An 18933-nucleotide genomic window follows, 5' to 3' on the forward strand; every position below is an offset into this window, starting at 1 on the left:
CGAATCCAAAAACTTGTTGTCTCCTTAGCAAGCGTACCATGTTACACAATTAGTATAAAACGGTAAGACCAAATATCGTATTTCATAGAGATTGTGTTTGTACTCAGAGTTGTGTGTGTGTGTGTGATGATTAAGCAATTAGTGACTCAAATCGAATCTTGTTCATTGATTAACTACAAGTATAAATAAAAGGAATTAACTACAAAGCAAGGAACATGAAGGTTGAGAAAACAAACGCTCGAAGTTATGAAATGATGTTGTGGTGATTTAAGGAACGTGTTGGGGGCTCTGCTTGCCAGAACTCCTCTTGATGTAATCTTAATGGATTTTTCTCTTCTTAACATTAATATGGTTATTATCCGCATCTACTAGTCTATTCTAACCAAGATTCCTCGAGTGAAAGAACCTAAACCACTTAATATTGCTCTCAATCCCTTGGTGATTGATTACTAAATGATTTGCATTAAGAGCAAAGATGCATGAACAGGCTAAAGAAAACCAATTTATCCCTAGATATGATTCACTTTAGATATCCTTCCCAAGTTCTTAGCATATAAACATTTCCCAATATTTATATCCTAAAACAATACATAAAGATGGATGATCAAACCATAAGTATGTAAATAAGCACAAGGATGAATAATAATAACATTATATTAACAAATAGTTTAGAATCATTACATCACAGAGAGTTTGGTTTACAGAGCTCCAAACAACGGGTGATTTTAGCCTCTCATTGTCATGAGAGACTTACAAAAAATAAAGGTAGGATGAAAGGCGAGAAAATGGAAGAAAAATGGATTGAAATGGATCGGCCAGAGCTTCAGAAAAGGATTTCCCTTGCCTTGGCTTTTTGCTTTCCTCTATTTCCTTGTTCCTCTGCTTCCTTTGGTTCCTTTGTGCATAAGGAAACAAAATATGTTTCCTTTTCTTTTATATGTTGCACCAACTAATTGACCTATCAGTACTCTCTTATGCGCTTAGCTTGACTCTCGCGCTGAGCGCGCATGTCCAGCTAGAGCAAGTGGTCATGCGATAAGCGCAGGATGCGCTTTTGCTCGTGACAATTGTCTTCCAATGTGACTCCTTGCGCTAAGCGGCTAGCTTGGACAGAGCGGTTTTGACTCGCTGAGTGAGGAGGTTGCGTTGAGCACGACAGTTCTGTTCATTCATCCTCTTCCATGTCTATGTTACAACTCAACTCTACATAAAATACAACAAAAATTACTCTAAATCAATAACTTAATATCTTCAGAATAAAAACTCTTAAGAGGCTAAGTCCTATTGTTTTAACACAAAATAAGTAATAAAAGATAAGAAAATGAGATAATTGTTATGTGATTTTAATATACAAATAACATATGATAACACTTATTACGAGTCACCAGTATGACCAACCATTTTGTTCACTAGTCCACGATGGCACTCCGCCGGCAGTGAAAGGGGGATCTCTCCGGCACCGCCATGTAAATCTATAGCCCAACCCATCTGCCCTCCGCTCACTATCAACCTTCACTACTCACTCTACCAATACTAGTTACTCTTTGCCAGTTAATATAATAATAATTCGCAGCTATAATGCACGATAACTTGCATGAAACGGAAAGATTCCTCTATTAATATGATATGATATATTATATTATTAATACAGATCTGTTATGTTTATATTGTGAATTTAATCTTTATGAGTAACATTTTTATAATATATCATATAAATTAAGAATTTTACTAACATAAAAAATTAATATATTCTTCTTACGATGCTTTATAATAACACTTGTATTTTGTTAAACCAAGGATATATTAACATAAATAAATAATTAAATATTTCCATTTTTAATTTAAATGATTTAAAAATTAATTTGAGATTAGATGTTAATCAAAACCTGAATAAAAAATTATGTTAATCAAACGATTTACACGGGAGAATACGAAATTAATTAGTTAATACTTAAACAAATTAGTTATGCAATTAGATCTACTTGCATTCACACGAGGCGTGGTGCTGGAGTGTTTCCACATCCAAATTACTCTTAATAATTTTGTTCTAATAAACTACGTGGTGTTTCCCTTCCTTATTTCAAATTCAATAACATATGTTCCGCATACACAGTTTTGATATTTGTTAATTACAACAGAGAAGTTGAACCAAACCAACTTAGTCATACTGGCCAGCTTCGTCGTTTGGGAAGAGGCCCTTGCGTCCGTTTAGGTTTAGTTTAAAATTTAGTAAAATGAATTTTAAATAGTTCAATGAGAAATTAGGATATGTACTATCAAAGTAAAATCTACAGACCTATTGATATCTAATTTAAAAAATATTAATTGAAAATTAATTTAAGAAATGCAACATAAAAATGCGCGGCTACGCGAGAAAAAATGCTACTGATTGAAAAGAAAATATATATATCGAACAATATTACTTTTATGTTAATTTTATATTTTATATTTCAGTTCATTAATTTGGATCGATTGTAATATAATTTATTTTTATTATATCGCTTGGTGATGAAGTTTTAGAAGAAGCCTCTAGAGAAAATATTGTCGACAAGCTTTGGGCAAATCTTGAAAGTTGATGCATGACAAAGTCTCTCCATAACTATCTCTGTTGAAAAAATTATATACCATGCAAATGCATGAAGGTGAATCAATTCATAAACATATAGATAATTTCAATCGTATTGTTCTTAGTTTGAGAACTATTGATGTTGCGGTGGATGACGAGGACCAACTTGTTCTGAAAAGGCCAATTACCAATTTATATGGTGGTGGTACTAGCTTAGGTGAGGGTTTAATGGTAAGAGGAAGAATTGAGAAAAGGGAAGAAAACTGTCCAAAAAAGGTGTCTAAATTGCGCAACAAACATAAGAACAATAACAAATGCCATAATTGTCAGAGAGAAAGGCACTAATAGAGAAACTACCTGGAGCTCAAGACAAAGCAAATTCTTCATTGTATGGTGGAGCAGTAGTGGCTTTAGAAGAATCTGATGTTGGAAATGTTCTCTTTGTTTAGTCTAATGTCAATGATGATGACTGGATTCTAGATTCAGCGCATACCTTCCACATGATGCCTAACAGAGATTGGTTTGTCAAGTTCCAAGAGATTGACGGTGACAAAGTTTTGATGGAGAATGACAGTGCTTTAAGCATAGTTGCTAAAGGTACAATGCAAATTAAGAGGTTGATGGTATTGTAAGAACATTAACCGATGTGAGGTATGTTACTAAGTTCTAGATTCAGCGCATACCTTCCCCATGATGCCTAACAGAGATTGGTTAGTCAAGTTCCAATAGATTGAGGGTGGTAAAGTTTTGATGGAGAATGATGGTGCTTGTAGCATAGTTGCTGAAGGTACAATGCAAATTAAGAGATTGATGGTACTGTAAGAACACTAACCTCTCCTAAATTCTGCAAGAATTTAATTTCATTAAGCACTTTAGACTCTTGGTGGTACATATCAAGGTGAAGGTGGAGTCTTGAGAATTTCTAGAGGTGCCTTGATAGTTGAGACAGTTGAAAAATGGACTATATATCTTACAAGGCAACACAATCATAATAGCAGTTGCAGTTTCTTCTATTTCAAATCTTGACCAAACTCGTTTGTGGCATAAGAGGTTAGGTCTAATAAATGTAGGATGAATGAGCATTGCAAGAGAGACTTGGACATCGAACTGGGAGGCTATATTTTTTGTGAGCATTTTGTTTAGGGAAAACAATGTAGAGTAAAATTTAGCACTGGGGTTCAAAGAACACGAGGGACTCTTGATTATATCCATTCAGACATGTGGGTTTGTCAAATGTTTCTTCTCATGGTGGAGCAAAGTACATGTTAACTTTCATTGATGATTATTCACAAAAAGTTTGGACATAGGTTTTAGAATAGAAGAGTGATGTATTTCTCAAATTCAAGCGATGGAAATTTCTAGTGGAGAAACAGATGAAATAGGTCAAACAACTCGAGACATAATGGGTTAGAGTTTTTTAATAGGGAGTTCAATGACTTCTGGTCACATGAAGGAATAAATTGCCATGGAACTGTAAGACATACACCACAACAAAATGGAGTGGCAGAACGAATGAACACGACATTGTTGTCAAATGCAGGCTTGCCCAAGTAGTATTGGGACAGAGGCAGTTAATACTAGTTATTTGGTGAATAGATCTCCTTCTACAGGTATTAATTGCAGCACTCCTGAAAAAATATGGTCAACCTAAAAAATTATTCAATTTTGCATGTTTTTGGTTGTCCAACTTATGCTCATAGTGAAGAGAAGTTGGAGCCAAGAAATGCATATTTTTGGGTTATCAAGATGGTTTAAAAGAGAAAAGCTATAGGATCCCAAGGAATAAAACCTCCTGATTAGTAGACATGTGGCCATTGACAAGACAACCATACTTAACACACGAACACATGGGGACCATGATAATAAAGTTGAAGTTCATGGTGCTAGCATAAAGGTAGAGCTTCAAATTGAAGCTCTTAAACAAGAACAAGAGGAGACACATGAAGAGGCCACATTAATAGAGTCTGAGTATATATTGGTTAGAGATAGGCCAAGAAGAATTATTAGACCACTTCAGAGGTCTAGGAATTTTGTCCGCTTTTGCACTCCAAATGGTAGAGAGCATCGATAAACAATAACTCAGTTCATTCCATGAAGTAGTTAATTGCGAAGAAGCCTTGCAAGTGGATTGGTTCCATCAAAGAAAAGCTTGAATCCCTCTATAAGAATCATACTTGGGAGCTTGTTGAGAAACCAACTGATCAAAAGATTGTTGGTTGCAAGTGGAAATTCAAGAAGAAAGATGGTGATTTGAAGTTGAAGACAACCTTTCTCCATGGTGGTTTGGAGGAAAGAATTTATATGCAACAATCAGAGGCGTTTGATGTACCAGGAAAATAAGACCATGTGCGTCTATAAAAGAAGTCTTTGTATGGCTTGAAGTAGTCACCTAGGCAATGGTATAAACGATTTGACTTGTTTACGATTGATATTGGGTATTAAGAAGTGAGTATGATAGTTGTGTTTATAATAAGAAATTGCCCCAAGATTCTTATATTTACTTGCTTCTTTATGTTGATGATATGCCAATTGCATGTAAATATTTGACTGAGATTAACAAGGTGAAGACACGCATAAGTGGAGAATTTGAGATGAAGGATTTGGATCCAGCAAAAAGAACCCTTGGTATGGTGATCATACGAGATCAAAAAGTTGGAAGGTCATGTTTATCTCAAAAGAGTTATAATGACAAAGTTCTAGAGAAATTTGCCATGCACAATCCAAAAGTGGTTAGTACAAACATAAAAAGAGGAGTTCATGTCTTGAGTGTCTTACTCTAATTCAATTGGAAGTCTGATGTATGTCATGGTTTGCACTAAAGACCAGATATTGCACATGCAGTGACTGGAGTACAACTAATATTTGGCAGAGGAATAAATATAGTTACTAGTCATGTTAATGGATTTTGGGACAGACTAAGTTATCATGATCGTATGATGTCCTTGACGGGTTATATTTTCACACTTGGAGGTAGTGTTATAAGTTGGCATGCGATTTTACAATCCACTATTGTGTTGTCAACTACAGCGGCAAAGTATATGTCAATTATAGAAGCGATGAAAGAAACTTTATGGCTTAAAGGTTTATTGGTGATCTTTATGCTATAAAGCTTCTTTCCCAGCTTTTTGCTTCCATATACGCTACGTATGTAGTTGACAAGGCAATAGTGGACTGTAAAGTCGCAAGTCAACTTATAGCACTACCTCCAAGTGTGAAAATATGACCAATCAAGGACCTTCTACGATAAAGATAACATGCATAATCTGAGTCACAAAATCCATTAACATGACTAGTAACTTCATTTATTCCTCTGCCAAAGATCAGTCATGCTTTAGTTGAACTCTTCAAGTATCAAAGAATCCATTTCAGATTTCGCCAATGTGTTTTCACTTGATTAACCATATAACGATTAACAACACCCATAATATATGCAATATATCTAGTCTAGTACAAACCATGTCATGCATCAAACTTTCAACTACATTAGAGTAAGACACTTAGACGTGAACTCCTCCTCTTTTATTTGTGGTCACATTTTTGCAAATAACTTTAAATGAGCAACAAAAGGTGTACTAACTGCTTTTGGAATATCTAGTCTAGTTTATTACTCGGTATTTTTCAATTTTTATCCCGAATATTTTAATACAATTCCTTCTTTATCCTCTCTTAAATGAGGAAAAAGGCCCATAATTATTATATTATTTTTTGGAATTTTTTAATGCTACACTTTATTTTAATTATTACTCTATTTATGTTATTTATTTTAATTTTTAACAAAATATGTAATCTTTAATTTTTAACAAAATATGTAATATGTAATCTTTATTACACTTTATTTTACTTAAAAAATGATTTTTATCTACAAAATAAAAAATATTATACAAACATGTTCTTTGCTATTATTTAATATATCAATCAATTCCTACATTATTTTCACGCTCAATGTTATTTATTTGAGAAATGGTGAGGTACATTTAACTGTTCTCCTAACTAACCACCAAGGAGACACATAATAAGAACAAGTTCTAAAGTGAGATTGGTTCTAAATTTAAGAGTAAATACCTTATTCACTGTTTAGAGGACTTTTTCCCTAACTTGCCTTAAGAATAACCAAAGCACATTCTTTGAATTACTAGTTCCCTGCATCCAGAATACCCTGAAAGGACAACTTCACTGGTCATCAAAGTGGAATTTGAAAGGCAATTATCCACTAAAAATCATGAGGAAATCAAGTCACCTTGATGATCATGATGGCTGCATCCTTGTGTAAAACCTCGTTATACTCATGGCAAGCAAAGCTCTACAACATGCAAAAGCTATATGAATACTAGATACCAAATTTGGATGCAATTTAAAAGAAATAAAACCACCAATCAACTGTCAACTAATTTTCTTCTAAACCAAAAATAGCTGGCAAGTTCAATTTGAAAAAAAAAATGGAAAAAATAATTTAAAAATAAAAACAATCCAGACCTGAACGCAATTAGGGCAACCTACTTCCGCTGAGCAGCAGCAACATTTGAGAAGCTCTAGTGCAGCTGCCAGGAACTTCGTGAAATAGGGTTGAACCTATCAAAGATTCCAAAAATATTATGAGGTGAAAGTCTGGTCATCGATTGGCACATAGGAAGATTGTTAAACCAGAAACTAGTACGACTAAAATCTATTATAACGGGTTAATTTAACATCCAAATGTACAAAAGCATCAGACAAGTATTAACGAAAATATAAAGCAAGCAAAATATCATCTAAATAGCTAGACTGGTCAAGTTATTTACCTGTACTGAAATTCCACACCCTCCATGATGTTGATCATATATTAGAATTCTTTCAGGGTAATATCGGCTATCATGAGGGTTTGGACACTCAGGAGCCAAGTCAGACAAGTTGCACGTGATATGTCTGCAAGCATATGCATCATAATATATAGACATAAAATTAATAGGAATTACACATGATGAGAAAGAACAACAGTATCATGTAGTAGTATAATGTCTTCTAAACGCCCACTCATTTAGCAAGACAGAATGTAGTAGACTAGTAGGTACTGCCAAACTAGGAAATTTTCACTTCCATTGTTAACTTTACCCAATACAGGGTCCAGAGTGCAGAAAAAGTATGATTTGTAAACTACGACATCTCAATGAAGAGAAATTCACAGCCACATTCCTTACTTTAAAAACATGAATAAACAAATCATAAAAGGAAGCATCTGAATACACACTGACAATCAACTTTATAATTATTATCTTTTATAATCATACTCAAACAGAAATGCCATAATCATATTTGACCTCTAGGGTACCAAGTACCAACAGGAAATTAATGAGCAACCAACATCTTGCTAGGATGAACTCACATTCAAATGATAAAAACTCCTAATGCCAACAGTATATTTACATGCAGATTTCAAAAGAATAAAAGCTTTTGTGGAGAACTTTTACCAAAACGTATATATCTGCTGCAATAACATTACTACAACAATGGTAGGATATAAGGAGAAGGAAGAGTTAGTTAATATAGTTAGACTACTAATGAGTTAGTTAGTTAGTTAGAGGGGTTAATTAGATATAAATAGAGGAAGAAGGATAGGAGAGAGGGGTTAATTAGATATAAATAGAGGAAGAAGGATAGGAGAGAGGGGGATCTTATCATTTGTAGATTGAGCATTAGCTCTTTGTGAAAGGAGAAATCCTTTGTGAAGGGGAAACCCTTGGAGGAGAGTTTTCTCTTCTATTTTCTGTTATTTTCTTACTAGTCAATAAAATCTTTTATTTTCTTCCTCATTTCAATTCTTGGTTCTTAACAAATTGGTACGACCTGCTGGATCTTCGAGGGAAAGCACGTGTTAGAGATGGAGGAAGCGCAAATTTGGGCTAAGAAGGTGGAGCAGTCAGCGTTCATGGGGGCAGACCCAATTAATTGGTTGGATTGCTAGGGCTGAAAAATTCTTTGAGGTACAAGAAATTCCTTTGTTCCATAAGCTGCAATATGCATCCATGAGCATGGAGGGTGCTACGACACATTGGTTCTACATTTGGAGCCAAAGCAACCTAGATTCAGATTGGGAGTCATTTTCCACAGCTTTTATCAAAAGATTCGGAGATCGCTATGGTAGCCACGTCTTCAAAAGATTGAGTATCTTGAAGCAAGAAAAGCAAACTGAGACAGAAACCCACATCAAAAAATGGGAGACTTCCATAGAGTTCTTGAAAGAGAGGACCAATATTTCAGAGTTGAAACACATGTTGCGCAAGATATTGAATGAAGAAGTTGATTCTCATGCCTCTCAACAAGAAAAAAATAGCATGGAGGGAAGAGGGTCAGAATTCAGTGAAGCAAAGGCTAGTTTTTGGGTAAGAAAGGTGGAACTACCCAGTTTTGATAGAAGCATAGACGGGGGAACTGATTTGAAGGGTAGCAGTTTTGAGTGTGACAGCGACCCGTTGCAGTTCTTGAAATTAGAAAACAGAAGTAAAGAAGGTTCAGTAATCAAGAACCACACCCTTTGTGGTGGAGAAGAAACCAAAAATGATGAAGCAAAATTAGCAAGAGAAAAAAAGATTGAAAAGGTTATGGATGAAGAAGTTGATCCATCAATAAAGAGGGAGAAGCACAAGGAAAATGGAGTGACGAATGTGGGCTGCGAAGACGATTTTCTTGATAACCCAATTACAGATTTGATCAAGAAGGAAGTCGAAGCTGGTGATTCAACCAAGCCACATTGTTTTCAAGATTCAGATTTCCATAAAAAGATTGTTATGGTGAAACAAAAATCATTCATGAAGGTGGTTGGAACAACAATGGTGCTGGAATCTTGGAATGTCAACTTGTTGGGTGAGCCTTTAGCATTAAATTTTGTTGCATCTATGGCTGACAACTTAGCCATGGAACTAAGGCAGAAGGAATGTACTGAGCCAGTCAAGCTGATTAAAGTTATATGGAGTCCAACCCTTATCCCTCCCACCACTGAAGCCACCAGACTTCAGTTTGCAAGCAAGGGCAGTGGGTCTTTCCCAGTTAAGCTACAAGGGGTGCAGTTGTCTTCCAGCAATCAGACAAAACTGTAGGAAGTTTCAGTGTGCAATTCCAGTTTTCAGATTCCAACCTTGAGGACAAGGTTGATTTTTAGGAGGGGTGTATTGTTAGGATATAAGGAGAAGGAAGAGTTAGTTAATATAGTTAGACTACTAATGAGTTAGTTAGTTAGTTAGATGGGTTTATTAGATATAAATAGAGGAAGAAGGATAGGAGAGAAGGGGATCTTATCATTTGTAGATTGAGCATTAGTTCTTTGTGAAAGGAGAAATCCTTTGTGAAGGGGAAAGTGGGAAACCCTTGGGGGAGATTTTTCTCTCCAATTTTCTATTATTTTCGTACTAGTCAATAAAATCTTTTATTTTCTTCCTCATTTCAATTCTTGGTTCCTAACAACCAAACAATGTTGACGTTTGCTAAAATTACATTAAACTCCCTTGCTTGTCATACACCTAGTTTAGAATTGTCAATAGGTAAACCCTCATTGTAGCTTTACATACAGGTGAAAAATAGAGATAAGGGAGATCATTGTATTTTATGAAAAAGAGATGAGCTGACTGTAATTGAGGACAATAAATGAATAAACCCAGGAGACTTAGTATAACTGACTCTAGCAATGATAATATTGTTAATAACAATAATGGGAATGGGTGAGAAGGAAAATGGCAAATGGAGGACATTTAAAGAAAAAACAATTAAAAAGAGCTCAGAATATGCAGCCACGTCAAAAACAAAGTTTATGAGCAACAGTACACAGAACTTGGATGGAAAAAATAAGACTTTTGTATATACCATGCTGATATCACTAGAAACTTACAAAGGCACTACATGTAAAATTGCATGTGAAGCAGCATGCAGACCTCCACGGAAATCATAATTTTGCTTGCTTACTGCTTCTTTTATTGACTGTGGCACAGGAACCCAAACTGCCTACACAGATGCATAGAACACATTGATGTCAGAACAAACATAGATGCCACATAAGAATAATTAAAGGTCATTAAAAAAATCCTTAAAGTGCTCAAATTACCTGTGACTCATATGAGTATTGAGGAAGTGCGAGATCAACGGCATCAAAGATTTGATTGCTTCCTCTCCAAATACGATAAAAGCCAAACCAAGTAGTTGTTACTTTGCATACATCAACCCGGGCATTTGTTTTTGGAAACATGTTGGTTTCTACCTTGACTGGATAAGCCTGGCAATAGCAGACATGTGAGCTTTGAAAGACCTACCTATTCCTAGTTTATGAAATTATGTAAACTACATACAATTCTAAATGATTTATGCAATATATTAAGTTTGTAGATCTTTACATTACTGACATTCAGGTGGTCAGGCCATAGCAAGAAGTTAACAATAAATCATACTTTTCCAAAGGATCTGTGTACACGATCTTGCGCAAGTCTAAAGAACAAGAATCAATAATGTCCAATTTTTAACTATAGTTATATGCTATAAAACTTATAAAGATAATCCAAATGATCTCAGGGTAGCAGGAGATTACATACAATATTACCCCCAATGACATGAATATCAGTGTAATCTCGAGTCTTTGTATAATACTTTAGATCAGCCTCTTTGCAGAAAGCAGTTTTGTTAGATAGATCTAATTTTTCAACCAAATAGGTTTTCCCCTGGTACATATACACAGCACCTTCATATACCTGAATCAAGTTAAATACACTTTATGAGATAGGAATAAGAAACAGAAGCCAAATTACCCTTATCTAGTAAGCAAAATCTATTTTTCACATATATCAATAACAAGAAGTCACAACCTGAAAGAATGCCTTGCTTTCCTCTATCTCTTCAAGAACTTCATTTTTTTTCTGATCTATGACACTATATCTTAAAGTTTCAATTGCTCGGATATTGACTGCGTGTGAGGGTAATTTCTGGAACATAGAAAGCACCATGAGTAAACAAGAAAAAATGATAATCTTGCAATCTCCAAATATTTTATAGAGCTCAATAAAGAAAAGTCAATTAGAACAGACAGACATGAAACCTATTTTTTTTCAAAAATCACATATACCTCTGGACCAATGTAGTTCCATATTCTAGAAGAATCAGATGATAGAACAGAACTCAAGTATCCTCTAGCTTTTAGAGAAATTATGACACTCTCCAAGCAAGGACCAAAATATTGCTCATCATAGTTCACACTCAAAGGGTGTTCATGAGCTGCGCAGACCAAATGTTGTTCAAGAACCTGAACAAAATCTGTCATAATTAGCATAACCCCTTCCATTTGTTCAAACTCAAAATAGATAATCTTGAACAAGAATAGGTCAAAGTTAAGAACCTGCTTGTTTTGGGAATCAACATGGCAACATTCAATTGGTCTTTCAAAGAGTTTCTTGGGATTTTTCATGAAGTATTGATCAAGAGGCCCACCAAATGCAACATAGACAGCAAGAGATGGTCTATCTCTCCTCCCACCTCTACCAGCTTGTTGCCACAAGCTAAAAGGATAAATGATTTAAAAGAAAGTAGAAAGGAAATTGGATAATTCCACAGATACAAAGCTATTAAAAACGTTTAATAAGCCATGGATATTAAAGCAACTGGGAAAATACCTTGCAATATTACCAGGAAATCCTAGATGCAGAGTGGCATCAATTTCTCCAACATCAATGCCCAACTCAAGAGCATTAGTTGCAGCAACACCACATATTTTACCACCAAAAAATGAACTCTCTATTTTTCTTCTTTCCTGTCAATGTGAAACAACCAGCATTTAGTCTCGGAGAACCAATGAGTAACACATTAATCAAACCAAAAGAGTTAGCCCTACCAATGGATTGAAATGATATATGGTCAAAACAAGAATCTAATTTACATGGAGGTTCATTACTTTTCTACAAAACTTCATTAGTGTGTGTGTGTATTGAACTAAGGCTAACATAGAATCTGATAAAAGAAGTACCTCTGCAATGTAGCCACCACGATATGCACATATGGAATCCACCAGATGCGGGGCTGTCTCATGAAGAATCTCGCGTCTGTTTTATTTTACAGCAATTCAAATTGCATGACATCTTCCTTTTAAACCACTAAATAACCATAAACTTAAATCCCAAAATGGATATCATATAACAAGAACAGAATCTAAGAAAAGTAAATCATCCTATCACAATATTGATTCTACTAAACTACACAAGTACATGAAATTGATTTTACATACGCATAGGATAAAACAAGCTCACAAAGTTTCCGTGATTTACAAAATGCAATACAGCGAAGACCATGCTGAACCATTTCTGCAAAAAGGCGTGAAACATCCACAATCGGGCTGCAAAAATAACAATAGGACACACAAAGTCATTAAAACTAAAGATACTTTAGAATACTAAAAACCCTAAATGTTTACAATTCATAAATATATTAAGCATTCAACATTTTCATTTTTACCCAGCATGTTAAGTTGATTTGGTGGTATGCATTAATTCTAATATGGAGAAAATTGTAAATTATATAGAACTCTAATTGTTTACTGTTATAAATTTAAATAAACTGTTTTAAAAAATCTCAAAGACGCTTCGTCCACCAACATGAAAGTTAATAGTTAGAAAAACATTGATTCCTTTTTTACGTGTATGAAAATATTAAACCTGTCCAGGGTATGGACAAGTGTCGGGTTCCAAAAAAAAAAAAATTCTACCAGCAAACAATTGCTCTCTCCTCCATTCCTAGCCCATGTTTCTTTTTCTAGTTAGATATAAAACAATTCCTATGCTTTCACATAACAGCTTAAGCTTTTAGGAAAATTGATGTTTAACATGGTACTGGAATCTAAGATAAAGTGGTTAGAAGACAAAGCCTTGCTGCCTCATTCTTCAATTTTCATAATTAAATTGAATATCAGCCCAAGGTCAAATAGACCATATGTATGGACCATGCTTTAAGCCAAAATGGCTCTTGCATGAGGTAGAATATAAAAGGTATAAAATCATTCTCAGGAATCCATATAATAACTTGAGCTTTTGGAGAAATTGATCAGTACCACACATTATTCAAGCTGAAACTACATTCCAGTGATTAAAGCATGCAGGTAACTTAGCATAAGAATGCATGAATCAAAATCAATAGTTGCAAAGTTTTTTCCATACATATGGGGATCATCACCTTGAGCGAACAAAATTTGCACTTTCATCTGCCAGCTCATCAGTACTCTTAGAAAACTGAGTCTTTTTAATGATCTGTGGTTATGTAGCAAGAGAATTTAGCTAGTAAAAATGTCTTTAGTTAAGAAAATAAAAGCTATATAACTTTACAAATACATTAAAATTTCAACTGACAGCTTTTGGACGCAAAGCAGGATTCCAAAGGACAAAAAGTTTCCTTGTAGATGGACTTCCATCATTCTGAAATAGCTCCAGAGTAGATAAATTTGCAAGTTCCTAGGACACAGACAATTCACTGCTTAATCTGAGTATGGAAGTATAGCGATTCTGAGAAGAATACCAAATAAACTTATAATTCTAACAAAAGACAAAATAAAACATGCATGCATTAAAAGTCAGGTACGTATGTGACTAACAGCATGGTAAGAAAATGTAATACCAAGTGTATAAAAAAGTGACTACTTCGAAAAATTATTTACCATAGAATGCTGCCGAGGATTTGCAGAAGTTGCAGTAGAAAAAACAAAAGAAGGAACAGATCCATATACTGCAGGTAGAAGCAAATTGTGGATTCATATTTCCATTTAAAATTTAAATAGAAAACTTTATATGGAAATGTTTCCTGAAGCTCCACAAACCATGTGAACAGAGTCGTTTTAGCCTCCTCAATATAAGTGCAGTGTGACATCCAAATGCTCCCTTGTAAGTATGAGTTTCATCAATTACCACAAACCTATTGGTTAAGATAGAGTAAACCTCAACACAATAAGAATCCATTATGCAATATTCCATATAAATACCAAATCAATATGGTTGATCAAATACTCCATATAACTACCTTAGGTTTGATAAAATCCGACAAAATTGTTGATGGTGGGGCAAGATTGATATGTGTAACATATCTGGATTTGTGATCAACTGCAGCAGCATAATATAAAATGAAGCACATTTCACTGGAATCTATTTGGTCTAAAGGAAAAATTAGTTAATAAATTACCAATCTAGAATTATCACGTAGCCACATCCTCTCATTGTGAGAAGTGTCCCCATCATATATTCCAATATTTAAGTCAATATCTAATCCTTTTGTCATGTGTAACAAAGCTCTTAGTTGATCTTGAGCCAATGCCTGCATTCATGAAATATTTTAGCTATCTAATTACGACAATCCCCACCAAAAAAAGAAAGAAATATTATGATTATCTGGAGGCATTTAGATTTTAGAATTGAGAAATTAAATGATAAACTACAACAAACCTTTGTGGGAAATATGTACAGAGCAGATGAAGAAGAATTATTGGACAACACTTCTAGAACTGGTAGGTTATAGCAAAGGGATTTGCCACTAGATGTCATTGTAGCCACAGCAACATTTTTGCCATGAAGGGAAGCTTGTATAGACTCTGCCTATGTGAACCAAGCAGCAGAAAATATTTGATTGAGTGAGAAACTATTAGCTTGGAAGACACCATTTCCACATATTCACGTTGTACCTGGTGACTGTAAAATTTGGAAACTCCAATACACTTCAGCACAGATCTCATTTTCTCTGATAGTTCAATTGGGATCTCACTGTAAATTGCTTTTCTGGCACATATGTCTTCAATATGCACAATCTGCATTCACCAAAACCTTCTTAATGTAGCTAATGTAGCATTTGGTACTAAAAGAGCAAGACATTCCCTGATACACATTTATGAGTTAAAAAAGAACATTAATTTTGTCTATAAAAACATTATTGGTTGTGCATAGTTGACAATGCATTATTGTCATCCAGCAAATCATGGTGAATTGAAGATTTCATGTTATATTCCAAAAGCCCAAAAAACTATCGCTATAAAATAGAAAAGACCTGTCCTTCAGATCCAATTCCTTTCTTAAGATGATCAACCATGTCCACAGCCAGTAATGTCTTTGTATCCTGCCAAGCCAAGAACAAGTGATATAAAGTAATGCAATATGGTCTACCTTAATAGTAGAATTTCAGCAATATGTACACACCTCCTTAATCAATATATTTCAACATGCAATAATTTCTCACAACCATTTCTTTAAACATCAAACCAAATTTCTGTTGGAAATTTCAGAAACAAACACCCCGATTAAACCTTTTAAATAGTAAAGCTTCTTATTTGGACATAAAAAAACAGACATTTTATTTTCCTCTAATGCTTTCTTTCATTATCTCCTTGCATCAGATAAACTTTGGCTGTACACAGAAGACTAAAAGTTTAAAATAAAAATGTAACATAAATGAATGCATACATGACACCCAATATTGTTTAAGCCAGGTTTTGAGGTAGTTTTGCTTCTCTTTACACGTTTTAATTTGTCTTCTTTTCCTACAAAATCACGGTCCTTGACAGCTGCAAGCAGCTCTTCCAAGGAAATTCCCACAGTCATCTCATCTCCAAATTCAAACTGCAAATAAGAATGCACATTAGTCAGCATCTCTAATATTACTGATACACTGTTCCTAATGCAGGAGCAATTTAAAAATGTTCTTTTATGATTTTCTTAGTAGGTTTTATTTTGACTTTAAAGTGCTTTATCAAGTCAGTGGTCACACGACTAGCAATAGCATGTGAGTTTTCAATTAGGTTTAGAATTGAGATTTATAGACTCTGAAACATTGGGCCAGGTGAGTAAATGTGTACAAATCTAGTATAAACAATCCTAAAAACCTTTATTATCATCTTTAGTCATCGTATTACAATTTCAAACTCGAAAGGTTTCTAAACATTAGAACCCTCGTATTATTGTTCCACTTCAATCTATCCTACTTCCCAAATTCTATCACTTTAGTAACTGTCTACCATCTTTTTTCTGCATCAGTTCCTTCAGCAAAGAAAGTTGCGTGTTTTGCCTACCTAATAACTTGGATTTTATGAATTAACAGCATACAGACATAATCCAAACACAATGCCCTACTATAAAAAGCCAACTATTTGCTAGTGAAATTTGTGAATTTAGAATGTGAACAAAAAATTCCACACTATTAAGTGAAATATCAGTCGAAGTTCAGGCATATGGATGTATAAGATACAATGCAAATTCTATGATACTAGTACAATCAAGTTTGGTTCAGGAGTAATTGTTTATCTGTCAAACATAAATGGGTCCACAATGGATCATTCATGCAGGTTAATGTAACAAAAACATACCGGAAGCTGCTCAAAAGCCCATCCTAAACTTTTTCTGAAAGAGCTATCCCTTCTCTTCAATGTACTGACAATCTTTGAAACATACAACCACTTGCGCACTATTAAACAAGACATGTCAAACAAAATAGAAAAAACTCTCCTGATGAAAACAAATATTAGTAAATATAAGCGTGACAAAACAATAGCCAACATCTTCAATATACCTCTTTTAGGATTGTCTTCAACTTGATCATCATTGCCAGTTGCATTGTTAACAACAATGACATCACCAAAGTTTGTCTTTTCTACTTCATCTCCAAAACATACCAGCTGCAAAGGGATTCAATCCACAATTTAGAGCAGGAAAATGAAATACACTATCAACATTTCACCACTGCAGACAAAGTATAACAAAAAGAATGAATGCATTCAACGTGGAATAACTACTTCAAGGAACAATCCCCATTCCTACAACCTCATTGTTAGCACATAATAGACATACCATCATACCTCACAACATGAATCAAAAGGGAACAAGCATGTATAAAACAACAAAATGCCACCACAAAAATGAAAATGAAAAACAAAACCAATCAATTTACATGAGGACAAAGTAGCGAAAGAAGCTTTATGTCATCAAGGCCAAGTTTAACCCCAAACTTCGCAAGCTCGCTAAGCGCCTCTTCCAGCAGAACTAAGGTCAATTCCCTACGCTGCAAATAAAGAAACGTGGAAAAAATGTTCACAAATGCAAACGCCTTCACGACTATCTTCAACCACGGTGAACAAATACACATAGCAGCATCACTGACACGTTTTCTCAAGCCACCACCACCACCTCTTTTTTCACAAGCTTGTTTCAACAACTTGCAGTGTCCGAGAGGCAGGTCCGATAAGCAATTCACAGACTCCAAAACCTTCACGAAGACCTCGCAATTATGCTCTCCAAGAACTCCCTCACTACTATCTTGCAATGTGTCTAATATGAGATGATATGGAAGCTCTATCTGCTTCTCAGAACCCAAACCCGCTATGGATTGTGTCTGCAACATTTCCTCTTTTTTTGACTCGGAATTAGAGGCATTGTCGCAGTTCTCAGTGGTGTCGTCGTCGTGTAAAAGTGACAAATCCTCCTTTATGGTGGACCACGTGGAGTCCGCGAGAGTAGTAGAGGTTGGAACATTCGAAACCGTGTCCGATTCGTGGGTTCGAGAAGGTTCCTTTTCCTTCTTGGCAAAGGGAACGAGGACAAGAAACTCGCCGTGTTGGATGGGGAAAGAGCCGATTTGAGTCTGCAATCGCAATTTGTCTCCCTGAAATCAGTAATGAGAATGTGTTAGTTAGTAAATGACGTTATTTATCGAATTGGTGGTAAAATAAAAAATGTCATTGCATGTAAAAAAAAAGAAGAAGAAGAAGAAGAAGAAGAATATCAAAGCCCGTCTAACTCAATTGGTTGAACAAGATCGTTTAGTTATTCTAAACTCTCAGACATTATCTTCCATTCCTATAAATAAAAAAGAAAAAAAGAAGAAGAAAAAAAAATGAAAGTGTGCCTTGAAAAAGAGGTGGAAATTGGGGGAGGTGGTGGCCGGAGGGAAAGAGCGGTTGAGGAGAAGCTTGAGGTGTTGGACGGTTGTGGTGGGAGTGATGGGAAGAATGATGGATTCGCCGGTTAGGGCACGGATTTGGATTTCAGCATTCTCGTTGTTCTCTGTCATCGTCCTTCTCTTCTCACTACGCGGGAACTTGTGTTGTGTTGTGTTGTCGCTCGCTTTGTGCCGTTTTTGTTTACCATGGGAAGCGGAAACTTATGTTGGAGTAATGAGTAACCGCTGTCAAAAATCAAGTTTGATACTACTGCACTTTTACCAATAAGTCAATAATCAATCAATGACAGAATGAAAGTTTTTTTCTTTGACGAAAATATGTATTTGGTGTCAAGGTAAATTGAATTTTGATCCTTTTAAAAAATTACTGAATTAGTTTTTGGTTTTTATGAGTTTTAAAATAGGTTTTGTCACTACTTATTCATTATTATTATCATGTGGCTGTT

General features: G+C 35.0%; 1 protein-coding gene across 4 annotated transcripts; it reads right to left on the reverse strand.

The window, feature by feature from the left end:
- Positions 1-636: 636 nt before the first annotated feature.
- Positions 637-18691, reverse strand: LOC100819522 (uncharacterized ATP-dependent helicase YprA). Of its 4 annotated transcripts, XR_414787.4 has the most exons (29): positions 18434-18687; positions 17480-18190; positions 17102-17207; positions 16899-16996; positions 16000-16155; positions 15587-15655; positions 15228-15350; positions 14992-15141; positions 14732-14863; positions 14573-14652; positions 14373-14467; positions 14214-14281; positions 13909-14010; positions 13736-13809; positions 12795-12902; positions 12537-12612; positions 12187-12323; positions 11913-12072; positions 11643-11819; positions 11386-11502; positions 11116-11271; positions 10635-10802; positions 10422-10534; positions 7345-7468; positions 7040-7135; positions 6804-6866; positions 6629-6722; positions 2924-3073; positions 637-1203 (listed from the first exon to the last, which is right to left on the reverse strand). XR_414787.4 is itself a non-coding variant. In XM_006581967.4 (27 exons), exons 1-27 carry the CDS (start codon positions 18596-18598, stop codon positions 6699-6701), a joined length of 3648 nt encoding a protein of 1215 aa, XP_006582030.1. In that variant the 5' UTR covers positions 18599-18687; the 3' UTR covers positions 6443-6698. The 4 variants fall into 4 exon arrangements, 1 of the variants encoding a protein (XP_006582030.1); XR_414785.4 differs by lacking the exon at positions 2924-3073 and having other exon boundaries at positions 18434-18686; XM_006581967.4 differs by lacking the exons at positions 637-1203; positions 2924-3073 and having other exon boundaries at positions 6443-6722.
- Positions 18692-18933: the final 242 nt, after the last annotated feature.

The sequence above is a fragment of the Glycine max genome, chromosome 6 (genome assembly GCF_000004515.6).
Source record: "Glycine max cultivar Williams 82 chromosome 6, Glycine_max_v4.0, whole genome shotgun sequence".
Classification (NCBI taxonomy): domain Eukaryota; kingdom Viridiplantae; phylum Streptophyta; class Magnoliopsida; order Fabales; family Fabaceae; genus Glycine; species Glycine max.